The sequence below is a fragment of the Amblyraja radiata genome, chromosome 1 (assembly GCF_010909765.2).
Source record: "Amblyraja radiata isolate CabotCenter1 chromosome 1, sAmbRad1.1.pri, whole genome shotgun sequence".
NCBI classification, from domain to species: domain Eukaryota; kingdom Metazoa; phylum Chordata; class Chondrichthyes; order Rajiformes; family Rajidae; genus Amblyraja; species Amblyraja radiata.
Window position 1 is genome coordinate 72,139,193 of NC_045956.1, and position 15,052 is coordinate 72,154,244.

Here is a 15,052-nt window from a genome sequence, read left to right on the forward strand (position 1 = left end):
ATACAGCTCTTCTCAGAAATACCACAGAGTGGGTTCAGTACCTGGCAAGGGAACCGGCTCAATTAAAATACGAAGACAGTTACCATGGGAAAAAAACTGTGCAATGCGAGTCCTGCTGCTGTTTGCACTTATGCAGCAATTTGCTCTTACTTCATAACATTTCCACATGAGCTTCTCCTCTTCAAACAGTGCAGCTGACTTTTCAAAGCCTAAGGAAGTGTTTGCACAAGTAGCACTTCCAATGCATTTCAGTAGCCATTTCAATCTTCATCATCAATTTTTTTTTCAGGTAATATTATTGACGGTTACATTCTTAAAACTTCTTTTCTCTTTTGAAATTAATGTTCACTTTCTTCTGTGGTTGTTTTTCTGATTGTTAACAAAGCCAAAAATTAAAGGATGCATACTTAGAGGAAATTGTCCAGGGTGCTTTTGAACATTAGTAAGAGTAACAGTTAAAATCCTTTTTCTCACAACTTGTTGAAGATTTGGCATTGATCTAGAAATCCTTGTCCCAGCCTGAGAGCTCATCTGGGGGAATATCCTTATCTGGAGGATAGGAATCAAAGTATCTATAATCTGTTGGACCTTTAAGCTTAAAAAAAAGGCAAAAATAGTTTTATTCAGCATTGTAATCCTCAAAAATACAATCTTATCATTACTATGTTGGTTATGAATAGTTCTCATCAAAGACATGATAAAAGTTAGGTTTGGCCTACTTGGTCCATCAGAAAATTTTTCTCAGCATGGAACACTCCAAACATAACCTCAACAATTGCATGGCTTGCATTTTTACCAAGTTTATTTTCTGTTCCTTAATTTATTTAAATATGCACTAGAAGCAAATCACATTTACAGCATGAAAACAGATTTCCTCTCTCCCTCCAAACAGGAGAGATGGGGCAAGATGCCACAGATCATCCATTCAAGGAGTGCAGTTCTGACGCAGGATGGAAATAAGGCTCATGGCAAAAATGGGAAGGTGACCATCAGGCTATGCTAATCAGCAACACACACACTGCTCCAACTGAGTTTCCTGCTGCCCACCGTTCTGATCTGCCTCCTATACTTGGTCCCACTCTTCCTTCCCTATCAGATTCCATCATCTTCACACTTTGTTAACCCACCTATCACAATCCAGCCTCATTCAATATTTCCACCCTTCCCTCCCCACCCCACTCCATCTGCTAATCAACTCCTCCGTACCTGGAACCAACTATTGTGTGCTGGCTTTTGCTCTAACCATCCCCTTCACCTCTTTACATCAGCTATCTCCCCTCTACTCTTTTAGTTCGGCTGAATGCGCCTGACCCGAATGGTGTCTGTCCATTTCCATCCATGGATGCAGATCAACCTACAGAGACACACTAGCATATTGTTTGTTGTTCAATATTTACAGCTAGATAGGGGCCCTCACCTAAAGTGTTAACTTTGTTCCTTTGTCCACAGATGTTTCCTAACCCTCAGTATTTTCTGACTTATTTTAGAGTTCCAGTACCTGATGGTTTTGCATTTTTATTTTCAATGCCCTCTTCATGGCAGCATTATAGATTTTCTAATGATGATTCTAATTTCATTGAAAAATAATGCGATCAATGTTTCAAACTGACCAAGCCCTCCCATTCTTTATGGTGAATTAATTATTGGTTTAATCTGACCAAATATCTAAATTGGCATGAGTTTTTTTAATGCTTATAATATTCAATATTACTATTATTCAAATATTTTATTTGGAACAGTGTAAAATAGAATTGATTGTGATAGATCAACATCAGGTTCAGCATTGGTCTGGCAACTCCAAAACCAGTAAATGTGATGTTGCCCAGATATAATAAACTGCAAAATTATTCCATTCTTATATCAGAGACAAAATAATAGCAAATACGGTACCTCTCTTTTTAATGGTGATGATAAAGTCCTGGTTTTTAATCCTTCCCAGTTAAAACCACTGAACCATCTATAGTTGAATAAAATTACATATATATTTCAAATACATTCTTCATTTAAATTGTATTAATTTGCACATTTAAAAGCAATTGAACCCAAGGTAGATTACCATGGTGAACTTTTCCCCTTGAAAACATTAGCCATGCAACATAAGGAAGGATGTGGAGGCTTTGGAGAGGGTGCAGAAGAGGTGCAAGTCAAATCAAGTTCATTCGCGTATGCTCAAATATGGTAAGGTACAGCTGAGGTTCTCAATATGTTACCTGGATTAGAGGGTATTAGCAATAAGGAAAGGTCAGACAAAGTTAGATTGTTTTCTCTGAAATCTTGAAAGCTGAGGGATCATCTGATAGAAGTGTATGAAATGATCAGAAGTATCGTTAGGATATAGTCAGAGCCTTTTCCTCAGCAATGAAATGTCAAATACGAGAAGGCATAACTTGAAGATGGAGAAAGTTTAACGTGATTTATAATGCAATTTTTCCACAAAGAAAGTAGTAGATGCCTGGGATGTGCAGCCAGGGGAAGTAGTGGAAGCAGATAGCTAAAACAAATAGTCAGGGAATGGACAGATTTAGATCATATGCAGGTAGATGTCCAGGTGAAAATTGGCATGATGGTTGACAAAGATATTACGGGCCGAGGAGGCTGTTCCTGTGCTGCATTGTTCTATGTCCAATAATATTCCTACTAAATCCTTTCTTCTTCAATCCTCACTGAGTTCTCTCATCCTATGTCAAATCAATTCCAGCTGAGGATTCAAAAGGCAATTTACATCAGTGAAACGGCGCCCTGTCAACAGTGGGTTAGAACGTGGTAAGTGGAATATTGTGTGTTTAAAAGTGAGCCAGTCACTTTGGAGAAAAGTGGAATATGTTTAAATGCTGAGAGATTAAAAAGTATGGATGTTCACAGTCGCATGCTGGTCATTGTGCACAAGTCACCAACAGTAAATATGTAGGTATAGCAAGCTATCATGAAGGTAAATGGTATATTGGTCTTTATTGCAAGAAAATCTAAGTAATGGGTAAAGGTATGTTACTAATGTAACATAAGAGCCAAGTGAGAGAACACCTTGAAAGTAATACCTTGATCTTCCTATCTAAGGAAGGATGATAGAATGATCGGAGTACAGAAAAGATTCACCAAATGGATTACTGGGATTGGGCAAGGGTGAGATACCTTTGGCTGGATTAGAATTTAGAACAGAGTTTAGAAAATTGACAGGTGGTCTAATTGAAAGTTAAAAATTCTTAAGAATCTACACAGGGGTGACATGTTCCTTGATTGGGCTATCAAGAACCAGTGGTCAGACGTTCAATGAAGATTGGCCATTCAGAATTGAAGAAAGTAGAATGTTCTCACCAGAGAATGGCAAATTCAGAGAAAACTCGGCCCAAGAAAGCTCCAATAGCTCAGTCAAGAAATATATATAAGGTAAAGAGCGATAGATGTTTGGACATCAAAGAGATAGGGTTAGTTCAGGAAAGAGGTGCTGAGGTAAAATATCCTTGCATTTGCTCCATTGAGCCTTGGAGCAAATGCAAGGCATTGGATGGCGACTCCTATTTCTGTTTAAATTCTTACATTCCCAGAAGACAAATTTCTTACCTTTTGGAAAAATTGTCAAATACTTAATGGTATGAATAAAGAATGACTGAAGAGCGTCAAATAGTTGAAAAAAAGAAGAAAAAACTACATCCAGTTGAGCTGTTTATAGATGAAAATAAATAACATTTCAATACAAATATGACAAGTTATTGGTGTCCAATTAATAAAAGGAAATTATTATAAAGTTATAAATACTAAGCGAGTTTTAATGTTGACTGACAATTATTTACATAATGACTATTTTTGTAGTAATGGTTTCATATGATCTTGGGTCAATTGTAATGATAGCTGTTGCCAACATTTTCCTTTCTTATTGTGGTAACGATATCATTATATAAAAGAAACCATGATAATGGTGTGAACAAAAAGGAAAACCAACCCACTTTAGCTCACGTTTGCCCAATCAGTCTACTCTCAGTGATGGAAAGTATCAAGTTGTATATGACAGGCCTTACATTGTGACTTGGGGATTTTGCTATTTGATTGAACAGATGAAGGGTAATCTAGTTTGAGCAAAACAGAGTAGTAATCACTAAGTAGAGCTGTAATTATGGCAGGTATTAGCAATGATGAATGGAATAAGTGTAAATGTTCCCGGGGTGGGGCGGGAAGTGGTGGGGTGGGTGCCAGGTCTGGTGAAGACACAGAACAGAGAAACATGGCCATACTTACTCACCCATAACATGCTCACTGATGTCCAGTTTGGGTTTTTGCCAAGGCCACTCAGTTCCAGACTTCATCTCAATCTTGGTCCAAATGTGGACCAAAGAACTGAATTCCGGAGAAGAAGTGGAAATGACTGTTCTTGTTAACAGTGAGTTTCCATTGGAAGAGTAGCAAGTCCCTTCCCCACTTCGCGCCAAGGTTGTGGCAGACCTGCTTCCAGGGATTCCCACCAAATCCAGCAACCCATCCAGCTAAGAATCTGCCCACACAGCCAGCCCCTGTCAAATTTCTGCATAAAAATCTTACCTGTGCTTCTTAATGTCATTTATTCCATTTTTCAGATTTCCCAGACGTTCATTTGGATTTTGTCTGCATTGAAGAACATCACAGTCAAGTGGAAAATTGTTTGTTTGTTTTGCAATTTCTTTCTCTCTTTTTTTCCCCATATTGTTCTCCTGAAACTACTGAGTTATGGAGAGCATACTGTTTGCGCTATTGGAATCAAAGTGTAATAAGACTGGCCTAAAAATCAGACATGAGTTTGAATCCACCATAGCTGCAGAATAATTAAATTTAGTTAATTAAATAATTTGTTATTAAAATAGTCCTTTAGTAATGAGGATCATGAAACCTTGTTGTGCACAATCCCATTAAATTCACTAATGTCCTGGTGAAATAGGTCTATGCTGTTTCACAAGCACAATCTAAACGTACTTAAACACAGCTGCCTGATTGTTGGAAAATTGGAGTTGAAATGAAAACTCACTTACCACCATGGAAATTTTGGAAATTCAATGCAATTCAATAACCAAAAAAACTGAATTGTTCCGGGATTTAATTAAATCACACCGAGTGATCCCAAAGGCATATGGGGAGGAAGCAGTAAGGGGTACTAATTTTGGATGATCAGCCATAATCATATTGAATGGCAGTGCTGGCTTTAAGGGCTGAACGGCATACTCCTGAACCTATTTTCTATGTTTCTGTTTTTATGAGTTCACATTACCTGTCATGTATGACATTAGTCTCACATTACACTTACACTTGAAGGAAAATTTGGTAAAGCCATTATTTTCTATCCAGACTAAATAACAATTTCAACTCTGCTCGTAAGATCAATAATGTTGATGTTATGCTCCTTCATATAACCAAACCACAGATCTTTGCATTTAACAGAATTAATTAATACCTGTGAAGATTAATACAATTAAGTAGACAGCTCCACAAAGAAAATGACACCAAGGATCACTGAAGCAATGCCAACTGCCGAGCATCTGTCTATCAGGTGGGATTCTCTCTGTAGATAAACATTTATTAGTGACACCAGCATCAGAGGAGTGACTTCTTTTGTAGATGAAAATAGTTGCCCTCTATTATAATATAATTTTATTGAACACAGTGGGGATTCATCACTGAAGATGCTAATGAACTGAACTTTTTTCTTGTCATTTATTGTGGGATTTACAGAGTACTATGTGTACATATGTGTTGCGCTGCTGCAAGTAAGAATTTCATTGTGTAGGAAGGAACTGCAGATGCTGGTTTAAACCGAATATAGATACAAAATGCTGGAGTTAGTCAGCAGGACAGGCAGCATCTCTGGAGAGAAGGAATGGGTGACATATCGGGTCTGAAGAAGGGTCTCGACCCGAAACGTCACCCATTCCTTCTCTCCAGAGATGCTGCCTGTCCCGCTGAGTCACTCCAGCTTTTTGTGTCTATTTTCAGTAAGAAGTTCATTGTTCCGTTTTGGGACATATGACAATAAAACAATCTTGACTTTTGAATGTTGACCAATGATTGCTGGCATCAAAGATATTATTGATTTGCACTGAATACCCGAGGACTGATTTTAATTCCACTTGCCAGCAGAGCTGTCATTTAAAATGATTGGCACAACATCCTGCCTTGGAACTTATAGACTTTTTGCTGGTTATCATTTAAACCAGTTCTTTAATTTTAATGAAACACCTGCAGGAGAGAAGCAAAGCTATTCTTTGAATCTGAAGTTTGGATTGTGAGGTTACCAGAGCCAATTTCAATCCTTCATCCAAGCCAAACAACTCGTGTGACCTCCCCACCAAGCCAACCTGGCAGCAAGGTAGCCAAGACCACAAGAAATCAAAAATGTTACGTTATTCCTTATGCGACAGGAGTCCAGCTTTGCTTCTCTGACCTAATAGAAGTCCTGTACCTTCCCTGTTCCTACATTCTTGTTCTTTCCTTCCTTGCCCCAGGACGTTCTGTGTACATTCCCAAGCATTTGATTTTATCTGACCAAAATTTGTCTTCTGCCTGATCACTAGCTAATACATCCCATTGAAAGCAATTATTGAAATGTCCTGACTTAACACTGTAGACTCAAATCTGTACAGCTTATTAAAGAGGCCTAATCTTTCTCTATAGCCTTGACTATTTTTCTCTTTTGATTGCATAACCGATTTACTTAAAACGAAAATGTTGGTCAGAATAAAATTCAGCTGACTTTAATACGATGATATTGGTTGATAAATAGTACTTACAGAATTTGTGGGTGCATACATTTTGATTTAAAAAAAAATCTTACTTGCACAGCCTACGAATCATGTCTTCTGGTCGTTTTGTTATCTTCTTGGGAAAATCCATTTTTTCTACACCTTTGAGAATCATGTTGTAGGTTAACATCTGATCATATCCACAAAATGGTGGGCTATAACACAAGGACATAAAGTAATGTTAGAGCAACAAAGAATTCTCAATTGAAAAAAACTATTGAAGAATTTGCAAGATAATTTGTATTTTAAATGCCACAGACAGCGAGCAAGAAATTCAACAACTTTTGAACCTTTTGGAAAAATAGTGGGAAAGACAATCCTTTCCCATGTAACTATCAGAAACGTAGGTATCTACATGTAAATGCTCACAATGAATTTCTCAGTCTTGCTCCCAAGTGGAGGCTTTCCATTTTAGAACATCCAAGATATCCTTTCTTTAGTAAACGTGATTTCCCCTCTGCTGTCATAGATAGATCCCTCATCCATGTCTCTGTGTCCCGTGGTTCTGCTTTCGCTGCCCCTCCCCTCAGATGGAATGATACAGTTCTCTTGGTCATTATCATTCATCCCACCACTTCACTCTCCAATTTTTGTGCCCCCTTCCACGTGCCCCTCACATATTCGTATCTCCACCTCTTTCTGCTTTCCCCAGAGACTGCTTCCTCCGCAGCTCCTTGTTGCACTCATCCCTTCCCACCCGAACCACACCCTCCCCAAGTATGTTCCCCTACCACAGCAGGAGACGTAACACCTGTCACAACACTACTTCCCTCATGTCCATCCAGTGACCATAGCAGCCCCTCCAGGTGAGACAGAGGTTAAGGTGCACCTACTCATATTCCCAATGCAGCCTCCTTTACATCGGCGAGTCCAAGCATGTAGTCTCAGTCAGCCAAGGCCTGTTCGATCTCCCGGAAGCTAATCATTTTAACTCCCCTTCCCATTCCCACACTGACCCTTCTATCCTTGGCCTCCTCCTTTGCCGGATTGAGGCCACACAAACTGAAGGAACAGCACCTCATATTCCGCTTGGGTAGCTTACAACTTAATGATATGAATATTGAATTCTCTAATTTCAGGTAACTAATCTACAAATAAACTCCCTTTCTTTCCCTTTTTTCCCTCCTCTCTTCCCTATGCCCCAACTGGATGTGCACCCATTTCTCCCTTTCCCCTCCCCCAATCGCCTTCCACCTACATTCCTTTCTCTTGCTTCACATTTCATGCCACTTCTATCCTTATGCCCCTGTCCCACTTAGGAAACCTGAACGGAAACCTCTGGAGACTTTGCGCCCCACCCAAGGTTTCCGTGCGGTTCCTGGAGGTTACAGGTGGTTGCGGAAGGTTGCAGGTAGTCGAAGCAAGTAGGGAGACTGACAAAAACCTCCGGGAACCGCACGGAAACCTAATGGGGCGCAAAGTCTCCAGAGGTTTCCGTTCAGGTTTCCTAAGTGGGACAGGGGCATTACTCTTTATCTCACACTTTTCTCTGGCAGTTACCCAACCATCTGCCAATCAAACCTCCCTCGACCTGTATCCACGTATCAGTTGCCAGGCTTAGTCCTGCCCCCACCAGGGATGGCACAGCGATAGAGTTACTGCCTTACAGCGCCAGAGACTCGGGTTCAATCCTGACGACAGGTGCTGTCAGTATGGAGTTTATATGTTCTCACTGTGACCGCGTGGGGTTTTTCCGGGAGCTCCGATTTCCTCCAACACTCCAAAGACATACAGGTTTGTAGGTTTTGGCTTCGGTATAAATTGTAAATTGTCCCTAGTGTGTAGGACAGTGTTGGTGTGAGGAGATCACTGGTCGGCGCAGACTTGGTGGGCCAAAGGGCCTGTTAGGCTAAACTAAACTAAATTAAATGGTGCCAAAATCACAGGTAGAAAAGAAATGTCAAAGAGGAGGGCAAATATATTGGATAATAGCAGGCCCTACTCAAGGACCACGCGCCAAGATCATCTTGACTAAACCTAAACCTAGTTGTGTTTAATAATCAACATTTAAAAGACATTTGGACAGGTACAAGGACAGGAAATGTTTAGAGAAATATGGGCCAAAGGGAGGCAGGTGGGACTAGTGTAGATGGGGCATCTTGGTCAGCATGGGCAAACTGGGCCGAAGGACCTGTTTCCATGCAGTATGACTCAATGACGCCATGACTGTTAAACTGCTCGCTGTTAGTTACTCCTAGTGTAGGCAACAGGCACATAGAAGTCAATGGGAGTTGATGGGCATGTGGGAGAATAAATGGCAAGAGGAAAGGGAAATAAAGATAAGGGGCATCGTATCAACTCGAGGAGCTGAACAACATCCTTCCGTGTCTTTATATGTGCATGACAGGTTGGGCACTGAAGATGCTGCTGTATGCGCTTCGAGAACATCTGCAAACATCTGCATGTTCTCCCTGTGACTGCATGGAATGCTTCTGATGGAACATAGTACATAGAACAGCACAGCGCAGGAACAGGCTCTTTGTCCCACAATATCTGTGCCAATCATGTTGCCCAGTTAAACTAATCTCTGCCAGCACATGATCCATTTCTCTCCTTTCCCCGCTTATCATGCGCCTAAACAAAAGTTTCTCAAATGCTACTATCATATCCTCCACCACCACCACCCCTGGCAGTGTGTTCCAGGCACTCTCCACTCTGCTTACAAACTTGTCCTGCACATCTTCTTTAAAATGTCCCCATCTCACTTTAAAGCTATGCTCTCTTGTTCTGTGATGTTTCTACTCTGGGGAAAAGGTTCTGACTGCCTACCATTTCGATGCCTCTCATTTTATACGCTTTTATTAGGTTTCCCATCATCCTCCCCTCATAAACATGACTGTTAGTTGGTAAATTGCCCACTGTAAATTTTCCCTAATTTATAGACGAGTGGGAGAATATGGGAAGGGCTGTTGCGGATTTGAGTAAAGTGGGTTTGGAAAGATTAGTGTAAATGGATGCTTGAGTGTTGGCATGGATTTGGTGGGCTAAATGGCCTGTTTCCATGTGAATTTCTTTCTGACTCAGACTCTATCCTTCCGTGATGCACAATGGACAATTATTCTGTGCCTGGGAAGTCCAGCGGTGCTGTGTGCAAATGTAGGTGTGAAATGCTGAAAGCTATATCTCAAAGCCATAGATTGTTGCCAAAATTACGCAGGAATTTAATTCCATGTAATATTCCATGTAATATTAATACTAGACCAAAAAAAACATTGAACCACCCCCACTACCGACCGGCCACTGAGCAGGTACTTGAGAATAGTTTAGAAATAGCAGCAGCTTTCCTGGGCGGGTTACCTCAGGCTAAGAGGAAGAAACATCGTGGGGCACCTGAACATAAGGAAGTGATTTATGTGCACATTGTAATGTAAAGAGATATAGAAAGATTTATTTCTGCCACACAACATTAGACCTAGTTTGTGCAGATGAGTTAACAGGCTTGCCATAAAACTAACGAATGAACAAACAAACAGCTCACTAAAATGTTCTCATGAAGATAGCTTATTTTCATGGTAGTTTACAGAATTGTAACAGTCTTTGTACTGATTAAATGGTAATCGGGATCAAGGTCAGTGCAAGGACATGTCAAGCAGACCAACACAAGTGGAGATCCACTGTCAATGGATGGGCAAGCTGTAGATTATCTTCAGATGGAAAGAGATAAAAAGAGATAAAAGCTTGCCTCTCCAGTAACGGCCGAGAGAAGTGATGGATGAGTTTAATACAAATGATAAGCAGAGTGATAGTGGCAACTGATAACAGGTCTGGGGAGTCCAAATGAACATTGGAGGGAATAGCTTAATAATTATGCGCTGATTAATGTTTAAATCAAAGGGGTATTTAGTTATGATCGATTACTGACCAGAGGTCGGACTCTTCAAGATACACGAGGAAAAGAGATAGTTGGTTGTGCGTTATCTTGGATAATAGATGATGCTGAATTCCTGTATATTGTTGGAATTATTGCCCTTACCTTCAAATGTAACCAGGTAGAGCAGTGCTTCTTAAACTGGTGAATGGTTCACCCAAGGGTGAATTAAATTATTTGGGGTGAATGAGTTAATTTATGTTTTTTCATCATGTGACAAAATAAATTATATATCAAATTATACACAATTAACCAAAATTATAAAATTATACATGAAAATTACCAAAAATCATAAGAAAATTTAGTCGAGAGTGAATGGAATTTTGTGATAAAGACTCAAGGGTGAATGACACTGAAATAGTTTAAGAAGCACTGAACTAGAGGGCAGGCCTAGACTGGGTATTGTGTAATGAGGAAGGATTAGTTAGTGATCTTGCTGTGCAAAGCCCCTTGGGCAACAGTGACCATAATATGGTGAAATTCTGCATTAGGATGAAGAGTAACGCGGTTAATTCAGAGACTAGGGTTCTGAACTTAAAGAAAGGAGACTTTGAAGGTATGAGATGGGTATTGGCTAGGATAGACAGGTAAGTTATACTTAAAGGGACTGCATGGATGAACTCCAAAAATTGTTCATCCCTGTCTGGTGAAAAAATAAAACGCTGATGGCGGCTCAACCGTGGCTAATGAGGGAAAACAAGGATAAAGGAAGCAGCAAACTGGAGGACTAGGAGAAATTTAGAACACAACAGAGGAGGACAAAGGGGTTAATTAAGGGAGGGGGGGGAACATGAAAGAAAGCTTGCGGGGAATATAAAAGCTGACTGTAAAAGCTTGTGAAAAGGAAAAGATTAGTGAACACTAAAAATGTAGGTCCCTTACAGTCAGAGACAGGTGAATTTATAATGGGAAACCAGGAAATGGCAGACCAGTTAAACAAGTACTTTGGTTCTGTCTTCACTAAGGAAGCCACAAACAATCTCCCAGAAACACTAGGGGGACCCAGGATCCAGTGGGAGGGAGGAACTGAAGGAAATCCACATTAGTCAGGAAATGGTGTTAGGTAAACTATTGAGACTGAAAGCAGATAATTCCCCAGGGCCTGATAGTCTCCATCCCAGAGTACTCAAGGAGGTGGCCCTGTAAATTGTGGATGCATTGGTGATCATTTTACAATCTTCTCTTGACTCTGGAGAAGTTCCTGTGGACGAGAGGGTAGTCAAAGTAACTCCACTTTTTAAGAAAGAAGGGAGAGAGTAAACTGGGAATTATAGACCAGTTAGCCTTACATCGGTAGTGGGGAAGATGCTCGAGTCGATTATTAAAGATGTTATAGCAGCGCATTTGGAAAGCAGTGACAGGATCGGTCAAAGTCAGCATGGATTTATGAAGGGGAAATCAAGATTTTTTGAGGATGTAGCAAGTAGATTGGATGAAGGGAGAGACAGTGGATGTGGTTTATCTGGACTCTCAAAAAGCCTTTGACAAGGTCCCACAAAAGAGATTAGTGGGCAAAATTAGAGCACATGGTATTTGGGGTAGGGTATTGACATGGATGGAGAACTGGTTGGCAGACAAGAAGCAAAGAGTAGGAATTAACGGGTCTTTTTCAGAATGGCAGGCAGTGACTTGTGGGGTGCCGCAAGGCTCGGTGCTGGGACCCCAGTTATTTACAATATATATTGACAACTTAGACAAGGGAATTAAATGTGACATCACCAAGTTTGTGGATGACACAAAGCTGGGTGGCAGTGTGAGCTGCTATGAGGCTGCAGAGTGACTTGGATAGGTTGGGTGAGTGGGTAGATGGATGGCAGATGCAGTGTGATGTGGATAAATGTGAGGTTATCCACTTTGGTGGCAAGAACAGAAGGCAGATTATTATCTGAATGGTGTCAGATTAGGAAAAGGGGAAGTGCAACGAGACCTGGGTGTGCTTGTACATCAGTCACTGAAATTAAGCATGCAGGTACAGAAGGCAGTGAACAAAGCTAATCTTTGAAGTTGGCCTTCATTGCGAGAAGATTTGAGTTTAGAAGCAAGGAGGTCCTACTGCAGTTGTACAGGGCCTGGTGAGACTACATCTGGAGTATTGTGTGCAATTTTAATCTCCTAATTTGAGGAAGGACATTATTGCTATTGAGAGAGTGCAGCATAGGTTCACCAGGTTAATTCCCAGGATAGCAGGACTGATATATGACGAAAGAATGGATCGACTGGGCTTGTATTCACTGGAATTTAGAAGGATGAGAGGTGATCTTATAGAAACATAAAATTCTTAAAGGATTAGACAGGCTAGATGCAGGAAAAATGTTCCCGATGTTGGGGGAGTCCAGAACCAGGGGTCACAGTTTTAAAAATAAAGGGTAGGCTATTTAGGACCGAGATGTGGAAAAACATTTTCACCCAGAGAGTTGTGAATGTGGAATTCTCTGCCACAGAAGACAGTGGAGGCCAAGTCACTGGATGTTTTTAAGAGAGTTAGATTTCGCTCTTAGGGCTAATGGCAAAGGGGATATTGGGAAAAAGCAGGAACAGGGTGCTGATTTTAGATGATCAGCCATGAAGGGCCAAATGGCCTACTCCTGCACCTATTTTCTATGTTTCTGTGTGTTGAAAAATCCCATGCTTTGGATGATCAGTGCCCCATTCCCCACGTTAGGTGATAGATCGGCCAATGGATATTTTTCCGTTTGACTTGGGTATGGAATTGTATGAGTGATTACTTCACAGCTGAAGAGTGGACTTGGCTTACCTTGGCGTATGCAGGCTACCATTTTAGGCATGAAATTCATCATGGAGTTTAACTTCCTGATCATGGACATGGACCAATCACAACAGATAGTTTTCAGTCAGATGTCACTGGTGACCATAAACGCTGGGCCATTGTTTTGCATTTCCTTGGACATGGAAAATTCATGCAAATACACTAGATCTTTCAATTTCCTCTTTTCCAAGGAAGAGTTATTCTCCATGGAATAGGGGAGATTGTGAAAACATCTGATGGAAGCAGCATTTAAAATCATGATGCCTGGATAGTAGAAAGCGACAAATCAGGAATCTGAAGACACACAGTGAAGGTGATTGACAAAATAACCAAATGACATGATGAAAAATATCTTTGCACAGAGTGATTAACATCTGGAATCCACTGTTCAGGAGGAGGTTAGTCGAGGTAGATTCAATCATGATATTCAAAGGGTATGCGATAAATATCAAGAAGGAAATAACATGGCAAGGTTGTTTGGAGAGGGCATGGGAGTGGGATTAGTTGCATTGTTCTGGCAGTATCGGCATTTCCTCAAATGGTCTCAGTCCATGAGATGAACATCCGGTGATTATGCAGAGTTCTGCCTGCGTTATGCAATACAACAGCAATCATTTGAGACTGAAGACTTTTCTGGGTGTGATTCCTGTGCCAAGCCCACTTCCATATGAACCGAGCCAACATTATGCAGCATTTTCTAGTGTGCAAGGATCCTGCCTAGAACAGGCATTGGACACCATGAATACATAAACTAGCATCCACTTCAAATTAATTGAAGAAATTAGTTTAGAATTTCATATTGCATATATTTACCCCCATCTCTTGCACCCGCCCCATCCTCTCATCCTCCTTCAATTTTAGAGATGAAGCAGACCAATTAGCTGTTTATAAAGGGATGAATGGAAGGTCCAAATGAGAAGCCAGCATATTAATAGGCCTAAAACAAGGTCTCTGGAGTAACTCAGCGGGTCAGACAGCATCAGTGGAGGACAATGGATCAGCGACATTTCGGTTGGAACCCTTCTCTATTCCCTCAAGTGTTGCTGCCTGACCGGCTGAGTTACGCCATCACCTTGTGTTTTGCTCAAGATTCCAGTAACTGCAGTTCTTTGTGCCCATATTAATAGAAAGGATACAGAATAAAACAACATGAGGCAGGAGGCAGAGAAGAGAAGCACTCTGAAAAGTAAAAGTGGTAGGCAGACAAATCCAGGGCAAAAATCAAAAAGGGCCATTTTTCAACAAAATTGTATAAGGGGTAAGAGTGTTGTAAAAACAAGCCTGAAGGCTTTGTGTCTCAATGCAAGGAGCATTCGTAATAAGGTGGATGAGTTGAATGTGCAGATAGCTATTAATGACTATGATATAGTTGGGATCACGGAGACATGGCTCCAGGGTGACCAAGGCTGGGAGCTGAACATCCAGGGATATTCAATATTCAGGAGGGATAGACAGAAAGGAAAAGGAGGTAGGGTAGCGTTGCTGGTTAGAGAGGAGATTAACGCAATAGAAAGGAAGGACAATAGCTTGGAGGATGTGGAATCAATATGGGTAGAGCTGTGAAACACTAAGGGGCAGAAAACGCTAGTGGGAGTTGTGTACAGGCCACCTAACAGGAGTAGTGGAGTTGGGGATGGCATCAAACAGGAAATTAGAAAT

General features: G+C 40.8%; 1 protein-coding gene across 1 annotated transcript in view; it reads right to left on the reverse strand.

The window, feature by feature from the left end:
- Nucleotides 1-458: 458 nt before the first annotated feature.
- Nucleotides 459-15,052, reverse strand: part of prkg2 (protein kinase cGMP-dependent 2) — a 112,291-nt gene continuing 97,697 nt past the window's right edge. The window contains exons 16-19 of the mRNA XM_033024044.1: nt 6,791-6,913; nt 4,531-4,593; nt 1,891-1,957; nt 459-595 (exon numbers count right to left, since the gene is read on the reverse strand). Of these exons, the coding sequence (XP_032879935.1) occupies nt 500-595; nt 1,891-1,957; nt 4,531-4,593; nt 6,791-6,913 (349 nt within the window). The 3' untranslated portion in view covers nt 459-499. The remainder of the gene's footprint in view (nt 596-1,890; nt 1,958-4,530; nt 4,594-6,790; nt 6,914-15,052) is intronic.